The 14,663-nt window shown below is 40.8% G+C and overlaps 1 protein-coding gene across 11 annotated transcripts in view; it reads left to right on the top strand.

Moving 5' to 3' along the window:
* The window catches only part of Senp1 (SUMO specific peptidase 1), a 67,619-nt gene that overhangs the window by 8,713 nt on the left and 44,243 nt on the right, over positions 1 to 14,663 (top strand). For 6 of the 11 annotated variants that reach the window (XM_006974355.4, XM_015993239.3, XM_015993237.3 and 3 more), the window contains exons 4-7: positions 591 to 669; positions 1,615 to 1,656; positions 5,963 to 6,122; positions 10,291 to 10,462. In XM_006974355.4, the coding sequence (XP_006974417.2) occupies positions 591 to 669; positions 1,615 to 1,656; positions 5,963 to 6,122; positions 10,291 to 10,462 (453 nt within the window). The remainder of the gene's footprint in view (positions 1 to 590; positions 670 to 1,614; positions 1,657 to 5,962; positions 6,123 to 10,290; positions 10,463 to 14,663) is intronic. The other 5 variants (XM_076556710.1, XM_076556711.1, XM_015993238.3 and 2 more) reach the window with 1 other exon arrangement.

Below are 14,663 nucleotides of genomic sequence, written 5' to 3'. Positions count from 1 at the left end.
GCCTGATGGCCCTGCTAGTGGAAAGAACTGCCTCCTTCAAGTTGTCCTCTGCCTCTTCACTTATGCCGTGGGATGTACAAGAAATAAATGTAATGTTTTAAATTAAAACAAAGAAAATAGTCTTGCTCAGTAGAAAAGCCCTTGGTAATTTGAATGAGATCAAATTCAAATCCTGGTCCCCCAAGTCATGAGAGTTTTGCATATGTTTCTATTTTATGTGCATGCTAAGATTGCAACAGCATCCCTGTTATCAAGTCTGTAAAGTGGTCAAAAGAATCAAAACCAAGTTGATATTCTCGGCTTCTGTAACATGTTACAGCTTATTTTCTGATAGAATATAGTAAATGCAGTTATGCCATCCAATGAACATTCTGTAAGTTGTAGAGCAGGTAGTTATTTCCCATATTTCCCCTTAAATCTGAATAATTTCACCAAATTGTCTACTGTATTTATAATACAGTAGATATATACATAGTATAGTGGGTTACAGAGTATATCATAATCCTGTTTAGTAATGTTTTCCTTAGTTTATGTAGTCTTCTAGTCTCGTTGTCAAAAGTCTGTTTTAAGAAAACAATCTTCTGTTTTAGATCCTGCCTTCCAGGCAGGGGACTTTGGACCGACTTTCCCCATGTTCTACAAGAAGTGCAGCTTATCATCATTACTCAGGTATGGCTCCTTGCTTGTATTCAAGTCACCAGTCACCCTTCATGTTTCTTATAGCAAATACATTGTGTTTACCATCTCTAAAAGTGAAAACATTATCAGGTGTTGGGACATGGCACAGTGCTAGAGACTTACCTGTTATGCTCAAAGCCCTGGGTTTCCTCCCCAGCTGGCACTATTAAAAAAAAGGTGAAAGCATTGTCAAAAGTAGCACAGCATTTTCCCATTAACACGTTGTTTTAATAAGGTATTTATGTGTTTGCATTTAGTTGCTATGATAGTTTGGATTTAATGCCAACCAAATAAATACTAATTTTTGACTGGGAAAGTTTTTTTGTAATCTCCTCCTGGTCTATTTTATTATAGAAAGTAAAATAGCTTTGTTTTTTGGTTTTGTTTTGTTTTTACTGTGAATGTAATACAAAGGGTATTTGTTTCATATTGATTTAAACCACATGGCTAACTTATTTCTATTCTTGAAACAATTAAACCTGAAAATGTATTTCTGTCCGAGTTCGTTCCTCCTTCAGGGCAGGACACGTTAACTACACGTTTTTGTCTAGCGCCTGCCACAGCCATATGCCTGTGTATTCAAGGACTTTGCTACTCAACCTGGGACCCAGGATAGAAGTTAGCATTCTCTAAGTGACTCCTGTCCCTGGCCAGCGGCCTTGTTGTCTGCCTCTTCCTAAGGTTTAGGCTCTGACAGTGTTCTGCCCCTGACCTGGATAACTAAGACTTTGCCCATGGTCTCTGGGCACCGTGACTCCGGAAGATTACAGTGGTCTTCCTAGGTCTTGTCACTTAAAATCCCATTTTACCACAGGTACGGGAATAACAGGAATATCGTAGAGTCTGCCTACATGAGAGGGTTTTTTGGTAAGGATAAGCTTATGATAAATATGAATAAATATGCACATAATAATTATTATTATTTGGCTTCCTCAGGATTCTTTGTCAGCAAGATGAGATCTCCTCCCCTAAAAAGACGTTAGTATGATGTTCTTTTAGACTTATATACTATATTTAAGTGTGGGTTATTTAGGTGGGTGGTACTACACCTTGGGCACTAGATTTCCCCTCAGGATGGGCAGTGGCCTCTACATAGTATGTGTGATTGATTTCAGTGGTGAAAAGGAACTCAGAAAGTAACTCTTTTGCCATTATTATTGAAAAGGGCTTTTTGGTGAACAAAGAAATCTGGTGTGATAGATAGTTCATTATTAATCCTACAGAAAAAACAGTTGAGTAGTTAATGAAATCAGATCCTTAATATTTCCATTTGAATCATGCTGTGTTTGCTTGTTATTTCATATGCCAGTTTACCATAGGATAGAAGCATTCCATTTGTTTAAAATAATTGCTTCATAATAAACAGTCATATAGAAAATTATTTACACCCCTTGATTAAAAACCAAATCTTATTTAACTCCACTTTCTTTGACCTCTTCTGATTTATCTCTGCATATATTCATGGCATACATTTGTTTTCTATCCATTCACATGTTCTCCACATTTATTGCTTTCTGCTGATTTTTAATCTGTGGAATTGTTAGGCACAGTCATAATCCCTTATGTGTAGTTTCAAACTCCAAAAGCTCTAAAAACATTTTTTTAGATTTGATGTTAAAACCTACATGAGCTAAAATGAAGAGTTGTCTGTTTTGACTTCACTTATCCCTATAAATAGTATACCCTTTTTGCTGCATGTACCAATATTTGCTTATAGAGGGCTGCTCCAGATTATACTGGCAAGTGTCATAGAATAACAGGTTATTTTGCTAAAATTCCAAGTTTGTAATTCTGAAGTAAAGTTGGGCCCCAAGGCTTTATGATTTGGGGTAAATGCCCAGTGCCCTCATTTGGGTCATCATTGTTTTTCCTAGGGCTTAAGTCCACTGTGCCTTTGCCATTGTTGATTATTATTAACACCACTTGAAAGCATTCATATAGTTTTTTTCTTAAATTTTAGTTGAACTTTAATACTGACAAAGATATATCTGGGATTATCCCGGTTCCTCTTTCTCTTGACTGTGGCAACATTTGACCAGATTCCAGCCACAAAGTGTTGAGTTATTATACTTTTCCTGTGTTTATCATCATACCACAAGTTGATCCCCATACCAAAAATCTTTCACTAAAGTTGATCTCTCACTTGAATTTGTGACCTTTTTAAGAAAAGAAAAGTATTTGGTAATAGTTTTGTATACACGAGAGAGAAATAACTGAGGACTGAAGTCCTGCTGAAGAGGGAAGGCTGAGCGCTCTTTCCCTCATTCTCTGTGTACTTACTATCTGCAGATTGAAACTGGCTCTGCTCATCTGTCAGGTTCACCTAGTTCTCGATTAAACAAGCTGACAGTCAGAATTTTACATCTACTATACATCCATAGGGCCCAGGGCTTGATCCCCAGCACCACACAAAAACAAAGCTCCTTTTTACCAGATACTTGAAAACCTTTTTCCTTGGCATACCCATTCTGATTCTTTCCAAGCCCCGCACAGCCTTGTCTCTGCTGTCTGCCTGAATGCGGTCAGTCACTCTGAGCGCACCCTGTGCTGGGGCTCGGTGTGGGTCTCCAGGGACCCGGTGCAGTCTGACCATGGCACTGCTGGTGCTCGCCTGCTGTTCTGCCATCCTCTGTCTTCTGCAAGATGGAAATAGACCGGAAGGCCCATCTGGAGCCCGTGGTTTATTGTTCTGTCGGACCTGTCTGTCTCTGGATAAGGCCTTTCAGAAAGTCTCCGCAGACTGGCAAAAGGAAGTGACTTTTCTGAATTGTTTAGAAAACATAAATGCAACACTATGACTGCCATAGCCACTCTTATGAATGAAGAGCACACTGGAAAAATGTGACGTGTTTTTAATCCAAGTGAGCAATAAAAAAGTAGATGGAGACAAAAAGAATTTTCTATTGCTTTAAATTTATCAATATCTTTGGAAAATATGTTAAATTAGGTTATTAAGCTAGTTTAGTAGGTTTGGTTTTTTTTTTTAGTGTCCTGTTACTACAGTAACTAATAAATCCCAATGTTAGCAGGAGAAATAAAGGGGTACTTTCACAGTGAATGATTATCTGACACATTCTTCCCCTTTTTTTGAGTTGTAGAGAGAAGTTTATTATAGATTCCATAGGTAAGAGCTTGAGGGGAGGGGAGCAGTGAGCCTCTGAGCGGTGGAACACACTCTTGTTTTTAATATGGCTCGTTATGGTCATAAACACGCAGCCTGTCTCCGCAGAAAACCTGCAGAGCAAAGCGCTCCGTCATTTCCTCAGAACATAACCACGACTACATTTCCATTGTGTTCTGCTTCTGTGCGCATGTCTGAACACTTAATAAATTACCTTGTTTCTGGCTTTGTAACTCTAATTTCTTAGTGATGACAAAATAACAGGTTAAATTTTTCTTTAAAGAAAAAAAAAAAGGTTTGCAGCCTGCTATTAGTCCCCTATCCCTGCCAGCGATTCAGGGTTCTTCAGCAGTGCCATTGGCTAGGGCCAGACCAACTGCCTGAGCCCATGCTTTCCCTCTCCAGTGAGTGCTCTAGGGAAGGCAGTTCTGACTCACCCTGGATCTCAAATGTCACATCTATCAAGATGATTTCTATTTTTTAACAGATTTCTTCCTCAAAACATCTTTAGTTAGATCATTTAGCAAAAAGTGGGAAAGCCGATTATTTCTACTGTTACTACTTTGCATTTGGCAAGCATTGTTTTCTGGGTTTCTTACTACGACTCTCACATGTCTGCCCTTAGAGTAACAGTAGTCACGCATGTTTACTAGAGAGGAAGAAAGTTCTGATTCATTTTGAAAATGAATTTATGCCGGGCGGTGGTGGCGCACGCCTTTAATCCCAGCACTAGGGAGGCAGAGCCAGGTGGATCTCTGTGAGTTCGAGGCCAGCCTGGGCTACCAAGTGAGTTCCAGGAAAGGCGCAAAGCTATACAGAGAAACCCTGTCTCGAAAAACCAAAAAAAAAAAAAAAAAAAAAAAAAAAGAAAATGAATTTACTTATTTTAATTATGAGCCTAAGTGACTGCACTGCCTGGTGAATCATTTGATCCTAACAGCACCTTGGATTGAGTTTTCTCCCCCTCATCCTCTTTGCCCCAAATCCCGTTTTTATGGTTTACTTAAGGAGCCTTCTTTTTAAAGGCTGTTATATTTGGGTAGAGTATTAGAAGACAGACTAAGGTGTGTGTGTGTGTACGTACACATATGTGTTTGCATATGTGTGTTGAGATAATCTCACAGTAGCCAAAGCTGGCCTTAAACTTGTGATTGGCCTATCTCAGCTTCTCAAGTCCTGAGATTACAGGTGTGTATCACCATACCCACCCTAAATACTTTAAATAACATAAATGCATACTGTTGTGCAAAATTCTCTAAATGTCCTTTGAAAGGAGAGCTTGAGAATATTGTTAGTATAAGACACAAATTCTGAGACTAGAGAATTATCATTCATATGTTTCCACTGAAGCTCCTTAGAATTCCATAGCCTATTGTCTGAAATTACTTTGTCAGAGCTGTTTTAATTCATGTGGTTCCCCGATAGAGAAAGGAAGGCATAGAAATTATTCTGCTACGCCTAACTAAAACTTGAAGAGTTTTTGTCACTCTAGTTCATAATCCAGGATTCATAAAATTAAAATAACAATCCTCAGTCTGATTGTAGTAGCAAACATTGGAATATTAATGATCCATCTGATGACTGTGGCTTTAAGAAACTGAAGATCGTACTAGAACCGGAGGTAGATAGCGGTCATTCCTGCCATAAGCCAGCCTGTATGGGCAGCAGCTCGATCTGTACTCTGAGAGATTCCCTGAGTAGGGGACATGATAGCCACACAGAAAAAAGTGACACCAGCTGCTTATTAAGCAATAACTGTTGTTCGTTTGAATTACGATCTCCTTGGCCCTCCACTTGCTGTCTTACTGGTCTGGCCTACCTTCTTTCAGGCCCAGGCCTGGGAGTGCTTGCAAGATATAGTTGGGGTAAAATGTTGACTTTTGGTGGACACCACGGAGTCACATTGATGCAGATAAGGCACATGGCTGTGGCAGGATTCAGCTCCTTCATCAATTTTCAGGTTAGTATGGCTGAATCAATTATAGTTTGTAGAAGTTCCCTTACTGCAGATTTATTGGCAGTTGAGACTGGGCTCTTTTTCCATGAGAGACATGGTAATATGCTACGTTACTTTGGAATGCAATGATGGAACATGGTTGCAATCATGAAAAGACCTAGATCTAGTTATTTGTTCAACTTATTCAAACTTTTATTTTATTTTAGATAACCCTTCCTCAGACAGTTTCCTTGGCTCAGATGACACAAGAACCTTCGGTCAAAGTGCAAATGGACAGTGGAGAAACTCCACTCCAGCATCAGTCTCTACGCTACAAAAATCAAGAAATAGCCGAAGTCTTTACCTCGAAACCCGAAAGACCTCAAGGTTCGTTTTTTGTCTACCTTCTTCCTAAATCCTTCTTCAGGAATACGAAAAAAGGCTATAAAATAGATGTGCATTAGAATTTTCAATGAGTAATACCATTCTAGGGCTTTATACCATAACAAGATTACCAATCCATTTCCTTTGTACTGAATTTGGACGATTCCCAAATCTTGTAAATCACCAGAAGAGAGAGACACTTTTGAAGGAAGTCCTGGTGGGTGTAAGTGTTTAGGACTCTAGGATAATGATCAGATAGCCAGTGCATGTTCTAAAGTGGACATGAAGTCAGTCCCCGACACTTGAGTGGCAGCACACTCAGCAGGCTGCAGCCTTCCTCATGAGCTGCCTGGGCTGCGCTGCTCCACATCTGCGCTGCTCCACATCTGCGCTGCTCCACATCTACGCTGCTCCACATCTGCGCTGGTCAGAGCCAAGCATCTTGTAATCTCAGGAAGGAAGGGAGGGAGGAAGGGAGGGAGGGAGGAAGGAAGGAAGGAAGGAAGGAAGGAAGGAAGGAAGGAAGGAAGGAAGGAAGGAAGGAAGGAAGGAAGGAAGGAAGGAAAGGAAGGAAAGGAAGGAAGGAAAAGGGTCATTGAGAACCTTTCTCCAGCTCATGAGCCGCACTTACTCCCTTGCCAGAGCTGTATTGCTCATTAAAGACAGGTGTCTCCGATACTTTATTGTTTTTTAAGTTTTGACTGTGTTGGGAAATCATACCCAGGGAATTGTGTATGCTAGCAAGTACTCTACCACTGAGCTATATTTCCAGCCCATCAGTGTATTGATTTCTGTTTGTTGGAGATGAGATCTCATGTAGCCCAGCCTGGACTCAAACTCAGTATGTAGGCAAGCATGACTTTGGACTTCTGATCCTCCTGTCTCCAACACCTAGGTTCTGAGATGACAGATGTGCCACCACGTCTGGCTCCCAACCCATGTATTAATAAAGCTTTTCTTCTTATAAGTTCTTAAATTCTCTGTACATGTCTGAGGAATGTGAGGTCATTTAGTTTCCTGGTTAACTAAGCTTTCTGATTGACTGAAACCAACAGAGTGCCTTTTATTTACTTGAGGATTATCAGCACATGGACTCTGGGAATACATGACTCTTGGGGGTTGTTTTCACCACTTTTTTTAATTCCTCAATTATATAAGAATTAGTACATTTATATTGTAAAAATTAAAGTGTTGACAATCAAGTGAAAGCCTTCAAACTCCCACAAGCTCCTCCAAATCTCTTCCTGTCTCTGATTGTCTTGCGGGTAGCTACACTCATGTTGTACACTGTGCAGTACATGGGTTTTGTCCTCACTAAAATGTTCATGCATTATTTAACAAGTGACTTAAGAATTGGTAACACCATACTGTTATTTTTAATGAAATTATTATAGAAACAATGCATATGCTTTTTTAAAAATTTAAAAATATCAATAAGCAAAAATAAAACATCATATTTCTATCAACCTCAGGACAAACTTGCAAAAATCTTTTTCTGTCAAATATCTTTGGTGCCTTTAGATCTTTTTTCAAAGATTAATTCACACTATGCAACTCTTTTTTTTAAAGTATTTATTGTTAGCATGTGATATGTGTATGGAGATTAGAGGACGGCTCTGTGGAGTTGATACCCCCCACTTTTACTTGGGTCCCACGGGTCATTAGGTCATCAGGCTCGTACAGCAAGTACCTTTAGTGTTTAAACTGTTTCACCAGCCCCGAATACTGGGCCTACTCTTCTCCTCAGCTTTCTTAGTATCAGTTATGTCTCGTTTATCCGACCACTATCCTATGTAGTATTGCACTTGTCAGCTGTCTCCCTGAGGTCTCCTGTGGTCTGGAATGGCTGGGGAGGAGGGCACGGGGCTGTTTGTGTTTTAATGGCCCGACATTTTCCTGCACAGTTGCCTTTGGAGTAGGTAGGTTCCTTCTTCATGGTATCGTTGTTTTAGTCTCCAACCCCTGTGCTTTGTAAGTTCACTTTTGGACTCAGAGAGATAATGATACCGTGTTGTACCACACTAGAAGACACGCTTGTTCCGGCTCTTCTGTCCTTAGTGAGGGTAGATTGACATTGGACAAGAGAATTCACAGTCTGGTCCCTGGTGTACAGTTAGAGCATGTGTGATTTGAGTATCGTCTGAATGTGGTTACTTTGGCATTATGTAAGTGAACAGTTTCACTTTATCTAATCCCTTAGTAATTGCTGATATCAACCAGAAATCCTTATCTAATGATTTTTAGAATTAATGAAACTTTTTTTTATTGTTTATTAGTTGGCACTGTTTTTTTTTTTTTTCATAAATTAAGGCTGTTTGTTTACCCTGAAAACATTGTCTAATATGGGAAAGGTAGGATAGATGATTAGTCGAGTCGTCATCGTCGCCCCCCCCCCCCCCCCCCCCCCCGGAGCTGAGGATCGAACCCAGGGCCTTGCACCCAGGGCCTTGCGTTTGCTAGGCAAGCGCTCTACCACTGAGCTAAATCCCCAACCCCAATTAGTTCTTTTTTTTAAATTCTAGCTTTCAAAGTAAGTTTTTAAGAATGACTACTTCATATAGTTTAAATGAATTTTAATTATGATGAATTAAGTATGTTTTAATAGGCAAGTGTCTCCTGAGCTGCACCCCCAGCCCACCTTTTCCTGCTTGAGTCAGTCTCCTAAGTCACCAGGTTGGCCTTGACCCTGTAATTCTCCTGCCCTAGCTTCCTGAGGAGCTGGACTTGGAGGCCTGGGACACTGAGCCCATCCTTGTTAGTCTTTTAATGCTAATATGCTGACGGCTTTGGTTTGGTAACCTAGAGTAGCTGGGAAGGGGACATTTACTTGTTTGCATTTGAATGACGTGGTTTTCCTGCCATGGTCCCCTTTTAACTTACTTCTGGCTCTGGTGGACTCAACCTCATCAAATGTGGGTAGGATGCTTGTTTCCTGGCATTGCAAGATATCTTCATACTTTTGGGAGTTGGTTATTTCAGTGTTGAGAAGACACACTTCAGGAAGCACAGGTCCAAAAGATGCTGTAGAAAACCCATTGTCTTTGGCAGACACTTGTACCACCACTGCAGTCTTGTTACTGGGCTCCCCCAGCCCAAGAACATAAGCCCAGGTGGAATCTGGAGCCTTTTGTTCCTTCCTCTACTGTGTTATACATAACAATCCATAGATTGTTATAAGCCCAGGTGGGATCTGGAGTCTCTTGTTCCTTCCTCTACTGTGTTACACATAACAATCCATAGATTGTTAAAGTTAAGAGAGTATATTTGCTTTTTGCTGTTCTTTAGATGGGGTCTGCTCATTTAGATTGAGACCATATCTATTGAGACCGCAGTTTAATTTGTTGAATCTAGCTTAGTCAGCTGTGCAACTGTATTGAGTCCTCAGGGAGGATGAAGTGGAAGAGAAGTTCATTTTGATCAGAGTAAGTACTTCAGACTTGCTAGGTAATGGCAGATGGAAAGCATCGTATAAGGAGGGAAATGCTTAAAACTAGTAAGCTTTAGGTAGACTGTTAAAGGTATTTTTTTATGCCAGTTTTCCCACTAGAAAGGGCACAGATAATAAGAATCCACAGTGTGCTGTAGATCATAGAGCTTGCTGTACAGCCTGGTAGATCGCAGAGCGTGCTGTACAGCCTGGAAAAAAACCCTTCTGTGCTTTTCCTGGAGGAGGAGAGCCCTCTGTTGGCCCTGTAGGAAAATTTAGAATTCACTGTAAAAGTTCACTTGTGAGACTTCAGCTTGATCCATCCTAACACGTTTAAAGTAATTCCTTCCAAAGAGCTTTAGGGACAGGACTGTGGAGTAGAAATGTGAAATATGGTAGGAAGAAACCATATGTGGTTAGTGTGCTACTACTCTGGGCTTTCCAACAAAGACTAGTCTGTCTGTTCTCTCTCGTGCCTCATTATTTGCTGATATTTGGTTCATGAGAAAGGAAATTCTAGATCGTGGATCCAAGAAAAAGTTTTAATTATTTGAAAAATATATGATTTAGCAATCTCAGACCTTTTTAAGCGGCAGAACCTGATGTTATAACCTCGTGTGTTATAGCTTACATATTTCCCTCAAATGTACTTCTGTCATTCTAGCTGTCTGTCTTCTTATTATGTCTTAAAAGGAAAAATAATCACTAGGTTTATCTTTCCTTACAAACTTTTTTTTTTTTTAGTGGATTATCACACACCTTTACAGGAAAGTCAAATCATCACTGCCATGTGTCTGCATATGAAAAGTCATTTCCTATTAAGCCTGTCCCGAGTCCCTCCTGGAGTGGTTCATGTCGTCGGAGTCTTTTAAGCCCTAAGAAAATGCAGAGGCGGCATTTCAGCACAGCAGAAGAGGTAAGGAAAGGCTGCAGCCGAGATGCTTAGAGCGGCCCAAGCCTTCATGCCCTGAAGCCGTTTCTGCCCTCACCGGGCACTTGGGAGCCATTGTACACCTAAGCCTCTTGTGCTCTGTTTCCCATACTTACGCTTCTGAAAACTGCTCTAAGTTCTAAGATGTTGGAGGAACATTAATGTTCCTGCTGTCTTTTATCCCTATTGTTTCAGAGCCTTTCTGAACTGATGTTTTCTTCAGTAAAACTGTGAACTCTGTTCAACATTTTTTGCTTTAGTAAAATTTGATTTGGTAGAGCATCTCCTCTTCTCACTAGGAACAGTTTTCTTCAATATAAAAACAAAGTACATGACAAAAAGAAACTCCTTTTTAAGAGGTTAGTTAGGGGCTGGGGAGATGGCTTTGCTGGTGAAGTAGTTTCTTTCCATCAAGTGTCAGGACTTGCATTCAGGTCCCAGCACTCACATACGAGGCTCGACATGATGGTGCATGTTGATAATCCCGGTGCAGGGGAGGCAGAGACAGGCCGGTGCCCAGGGCTCATCGGTCCATTGGCTAGCCTCCTTGGTGACTTCCAGGCTAGTGAAACAGCCTGACTAGAAAACAAGACAAACAGCTTCTTGAACGACACCCAGGGTTAACTATGGCTTCTACATGTTTGCACATGCTCCCATGTGTGTGCATACACATGAACACACACACACATTATTTTTTAAAGACAGTTGAATTTATTTACCTCTTTTCATTGTGAGCAGGATCTTGGAGGTTGTAGACTTTCTCAGAAGAAAGCTGTTCTGTTGACACCTGAGTTGTTCTTTTCACCCAGTGAACTAGAGGGTGAGATTGTGACTACTCCAGCAAATGACTGGCCTAGCAGGAGGTGTATGTTTATTCAGTTCCATATTTATTGTGCATCTTCTTAGTTTTAACTTGTTTCTGTAGAGATACAAATGAATTTAGTGTGCTTTCTATATATTAGTATATCAAATAATTGAGTTCTTCTAACCCAGTGAACTAGGTAAAGGTGAGTTTGTATTCATACCTTACGAATTTGGAAAGAAGTCACCTGGCTATTAATAGTGTAGCAGGTCTAGAATGCAGGTCTTCTGAAGTTTTTTGGTGTGCTTCTTTCACACAACATGATGATATGGTTCCTGGCTTTGCTTACGGTACAGAGTCAAGAATACAACATTACATGCTAGATAATTACGGAATTTGTTAATTGAAGATGGATGACTATTTGAAAATGATGTTTAGTAAGGATGTGCTCTCCTGAGTTTTAAGTTTGAATTGAGTCTGAAATATCCAAGAATGGCAGAATAATCGTTCAATAGAGCAAAGTCTACACAAGAAACTGGAACATTTGCCATTGGAGATGGAGCTGAGCCACAGGGATGGAAGGGAGGTGATTCTGAGGGCAGTGGAGGGTTACTATGGAGACAGCCCAGAACCTCGTTCATGGTGACTGCTCGACTGACTTCCCGACCCAGTTCATCTGTACTTCACCTTTTGTGTCATTGAATGTTGTACCAAGTATGTATTGATACACACATAAGTAGTTTTCCTTTTCTTTTCCTTTCTTTTGTTTTCTTGAGACAGAGGTTTCACTTCAGTAGCCCAGGCTGACCTTCAACTCATTGTATAGTCCAGGCTGGCTCCAAATTCTTGATCCTGATGCTTCAGCCTCCCAAGTGTTAGGATTACAGGTGTGAGCTACCGTCCCTAGCTTAATTTCTTCTTAATTACTGGACTTGAAGGGTTTGTGCATGTTCTAGGATGAGCTATAGAAAGACTACCTGGAAAGGAGAACCAGCAGCAGAGCAGCTGAGTCAGGCTTCCCAGGAGCCCCAGGGTCTTAAGTTCTCTGTCAGCTTCTCACTTGCCAGCCGTCCCTTCCCAGCTTCCTGTCACCTGCACTGCCATCCCAAGGACTCGGGCCAACCTGGGCCACAGACCTGGTGAATGGGGAGCCTGGAGCTGGGGTCCCTTCCTCCTGCAGCACAGTGAGGTGGATGAGGTGGAACCTCAGCTATCTATGGAGTGAGGTGTCAGAGGAGTTGGGTCTGTGTTCTCCAGTGAAGCCATTGTAGGCGAGAATAACCAAACATCACTATCAAATGTTTAACCGATTATTTATTATTTAATCATGAATATTACCAGTAATGCAGACATAGTACTTTCTCCCCACTGGAACTAGAGGCTTTGTTTTTTGTTTGTTTGGTTGGTTGGTTTTGGGTTTTGCTTTTGTTTTTTGGAGATGGGGTCTCCTACATAGCCCTGCTGTCATAGAACTCACTGTGCAGGCCACGCTGTCCTCAAACTCACTGAGATCCACTTGCCTTTGCCTCCCAATTGCTGGGATTAAAGGTGCATACCACCAAACCTAGCTGGAACTAGAGATTTTTTTATGGGAATTTACAAGCTGTAAAAAAAAAAATATTTCCTCAGAAATGTTGGAATCTACAAGAAGAAAGTATTTGCTTAGGGTAAAGAAGGAAGATGATGTACTCATACCTAATTAAGAATTGGGATTTGTCTTTGAACTTCTGCAGTGCAGAACTGTGTACGAAATTGATGGTTAAGATACCACCACTGCTGTGGTCAGTTGTAAAACAGGACTCTTAAGACAAGGATTTTAAAAAGGGTTAAAAATGGACAAGTAGTAACTGTGCTATTGATTCAAGGGCACCACTGAAGAGCTGTGTTATCTAGCACCATTCCGACTAATTGAACCTCGGCCACATGTGATGACGGTGTTGCCGCACAGATGGGAGCATTCTGGGCTGTTGTAAGCTGTGTAGGGCTGTAATAGAGAATGTTTGGAAAGGAGAAATTGACATGACAGTAGAAAGTCTAAACAGAAATGCAGTCAAGGGCCAGGAAGGAGGCTCGGCAGGTAAAAGTGCCTGCCGCCAAGCCCGACAGCGCGAGTTCGATCCCCGGGACCCCATGGTGGAGGGAGAGAACCAACTCCTGCAAGTTGTCCTTTAGCCTTCACACTAAAACACATGTGGAGGGAGATTTTTAAAAACCACAAATGTTTTTTGCAGTCAGGTGCTGCCGTGAGCCAGCCCCTGAGCAGCATTTTGTGTTGGAGCATCATGGAAGGGAGTGCCTCCCTCTCCTCTTGCGTGGTGCTATAGTAGTTCCACCATGAACCAAACACTTTGGATTTAGCAGAAACGTTTTTAACCATTTTGCTTCAGATTCATTTATATGTAAAGCTATTAAATTATGCAAAATGGAATAAGGACTATGAAGTTAGGATTCTAAATTACAGTAATTTATAACAATAGATTATTAGCTTGCTGAAATTCATTTTGTATTCTCTTGTGTTTTTACAGTCTTACATCTCAGTTTTATACTGTACTCTTACAGAAATGCCACCTCCTAAGTGCAGGAGTTAATCACGTGTTACTAATAGACGTCACTTAGTGAGTATGTGATGAACGCATGTGTGTACCTGCAGGCACATAATGAACATCTTTTATTCACCATTCCAATTTTCATCTTCAGAAAATATCTTAACCACAATGAACTATATTCTTTTTAGAAGCTGCATACCGAATATTTTCTTGTTGGCCAAGCTGCTTGAAACCAAAGTAACTCTTTTTAAGTTGTGTATCTCTTTTAGTCTTCAGTTCTTCCTGTGTGGTAGAATCTGTTCTATGTTAGTATGTATTCATTGCACATAATAATGCATTTTATTGTAACATTTTCATGCATGCATGGAAGTATTTGATCCTGTAAGCTCCCAGTTACCGCTGTTGATGGCTCCATTCCCCAGGTCCTTTCCTCTGTCAGATTAGTTCACCCGTTTCCCTTTCCTTCTCAGTGTTTTAAGACAAGGTCTCAGTGTGTTCTCCTGGCCTGCCTCGACACTTTGAGCTCAGAGCAGCCTTTATTTGTAGCAGTCCTCCTGTCTCAGCCCCACAGTGATGGCTTCACGTGTGTACCCCCACACCCCGCCCCCCTCATCTAAAGTCCACACACCACACACGCACAGGGTTTGTCTGAGTCTGCCTTATTTAGCATTATGATCTCTAATTCCATTCGTTTTTCTGCCAACAACACGATCACATTTTTTTTTTTTTTAGAAAAATTTACCAGGTTTATTTATAACTGTTACAAAGCTGAACTATTGAAATGCAGTTATTGAAACATTCTGACTTGCATTAATCCTTTACATCCCACACATATACT

Source organism: Peromyscus maniculatus, chromosome 20 (assembly GCF_049852395.1).
Source record: "Peromyscus maniculatus bairdii isolate BWxNUB_F1_BW_parent chromosome 20, HU_Pman_BW_mat_3.1, whole genome shotgun sequence".
Lineage (NCBI taxonomy): Eukaryota > Metazoa > Chordata > Mammalia > Rodentia > Cricetidae > Peromyscus > Peromyscus maniculatus.
This window is presented reverse-complemented; position numbering and strand designations above follow the sequence as displayed.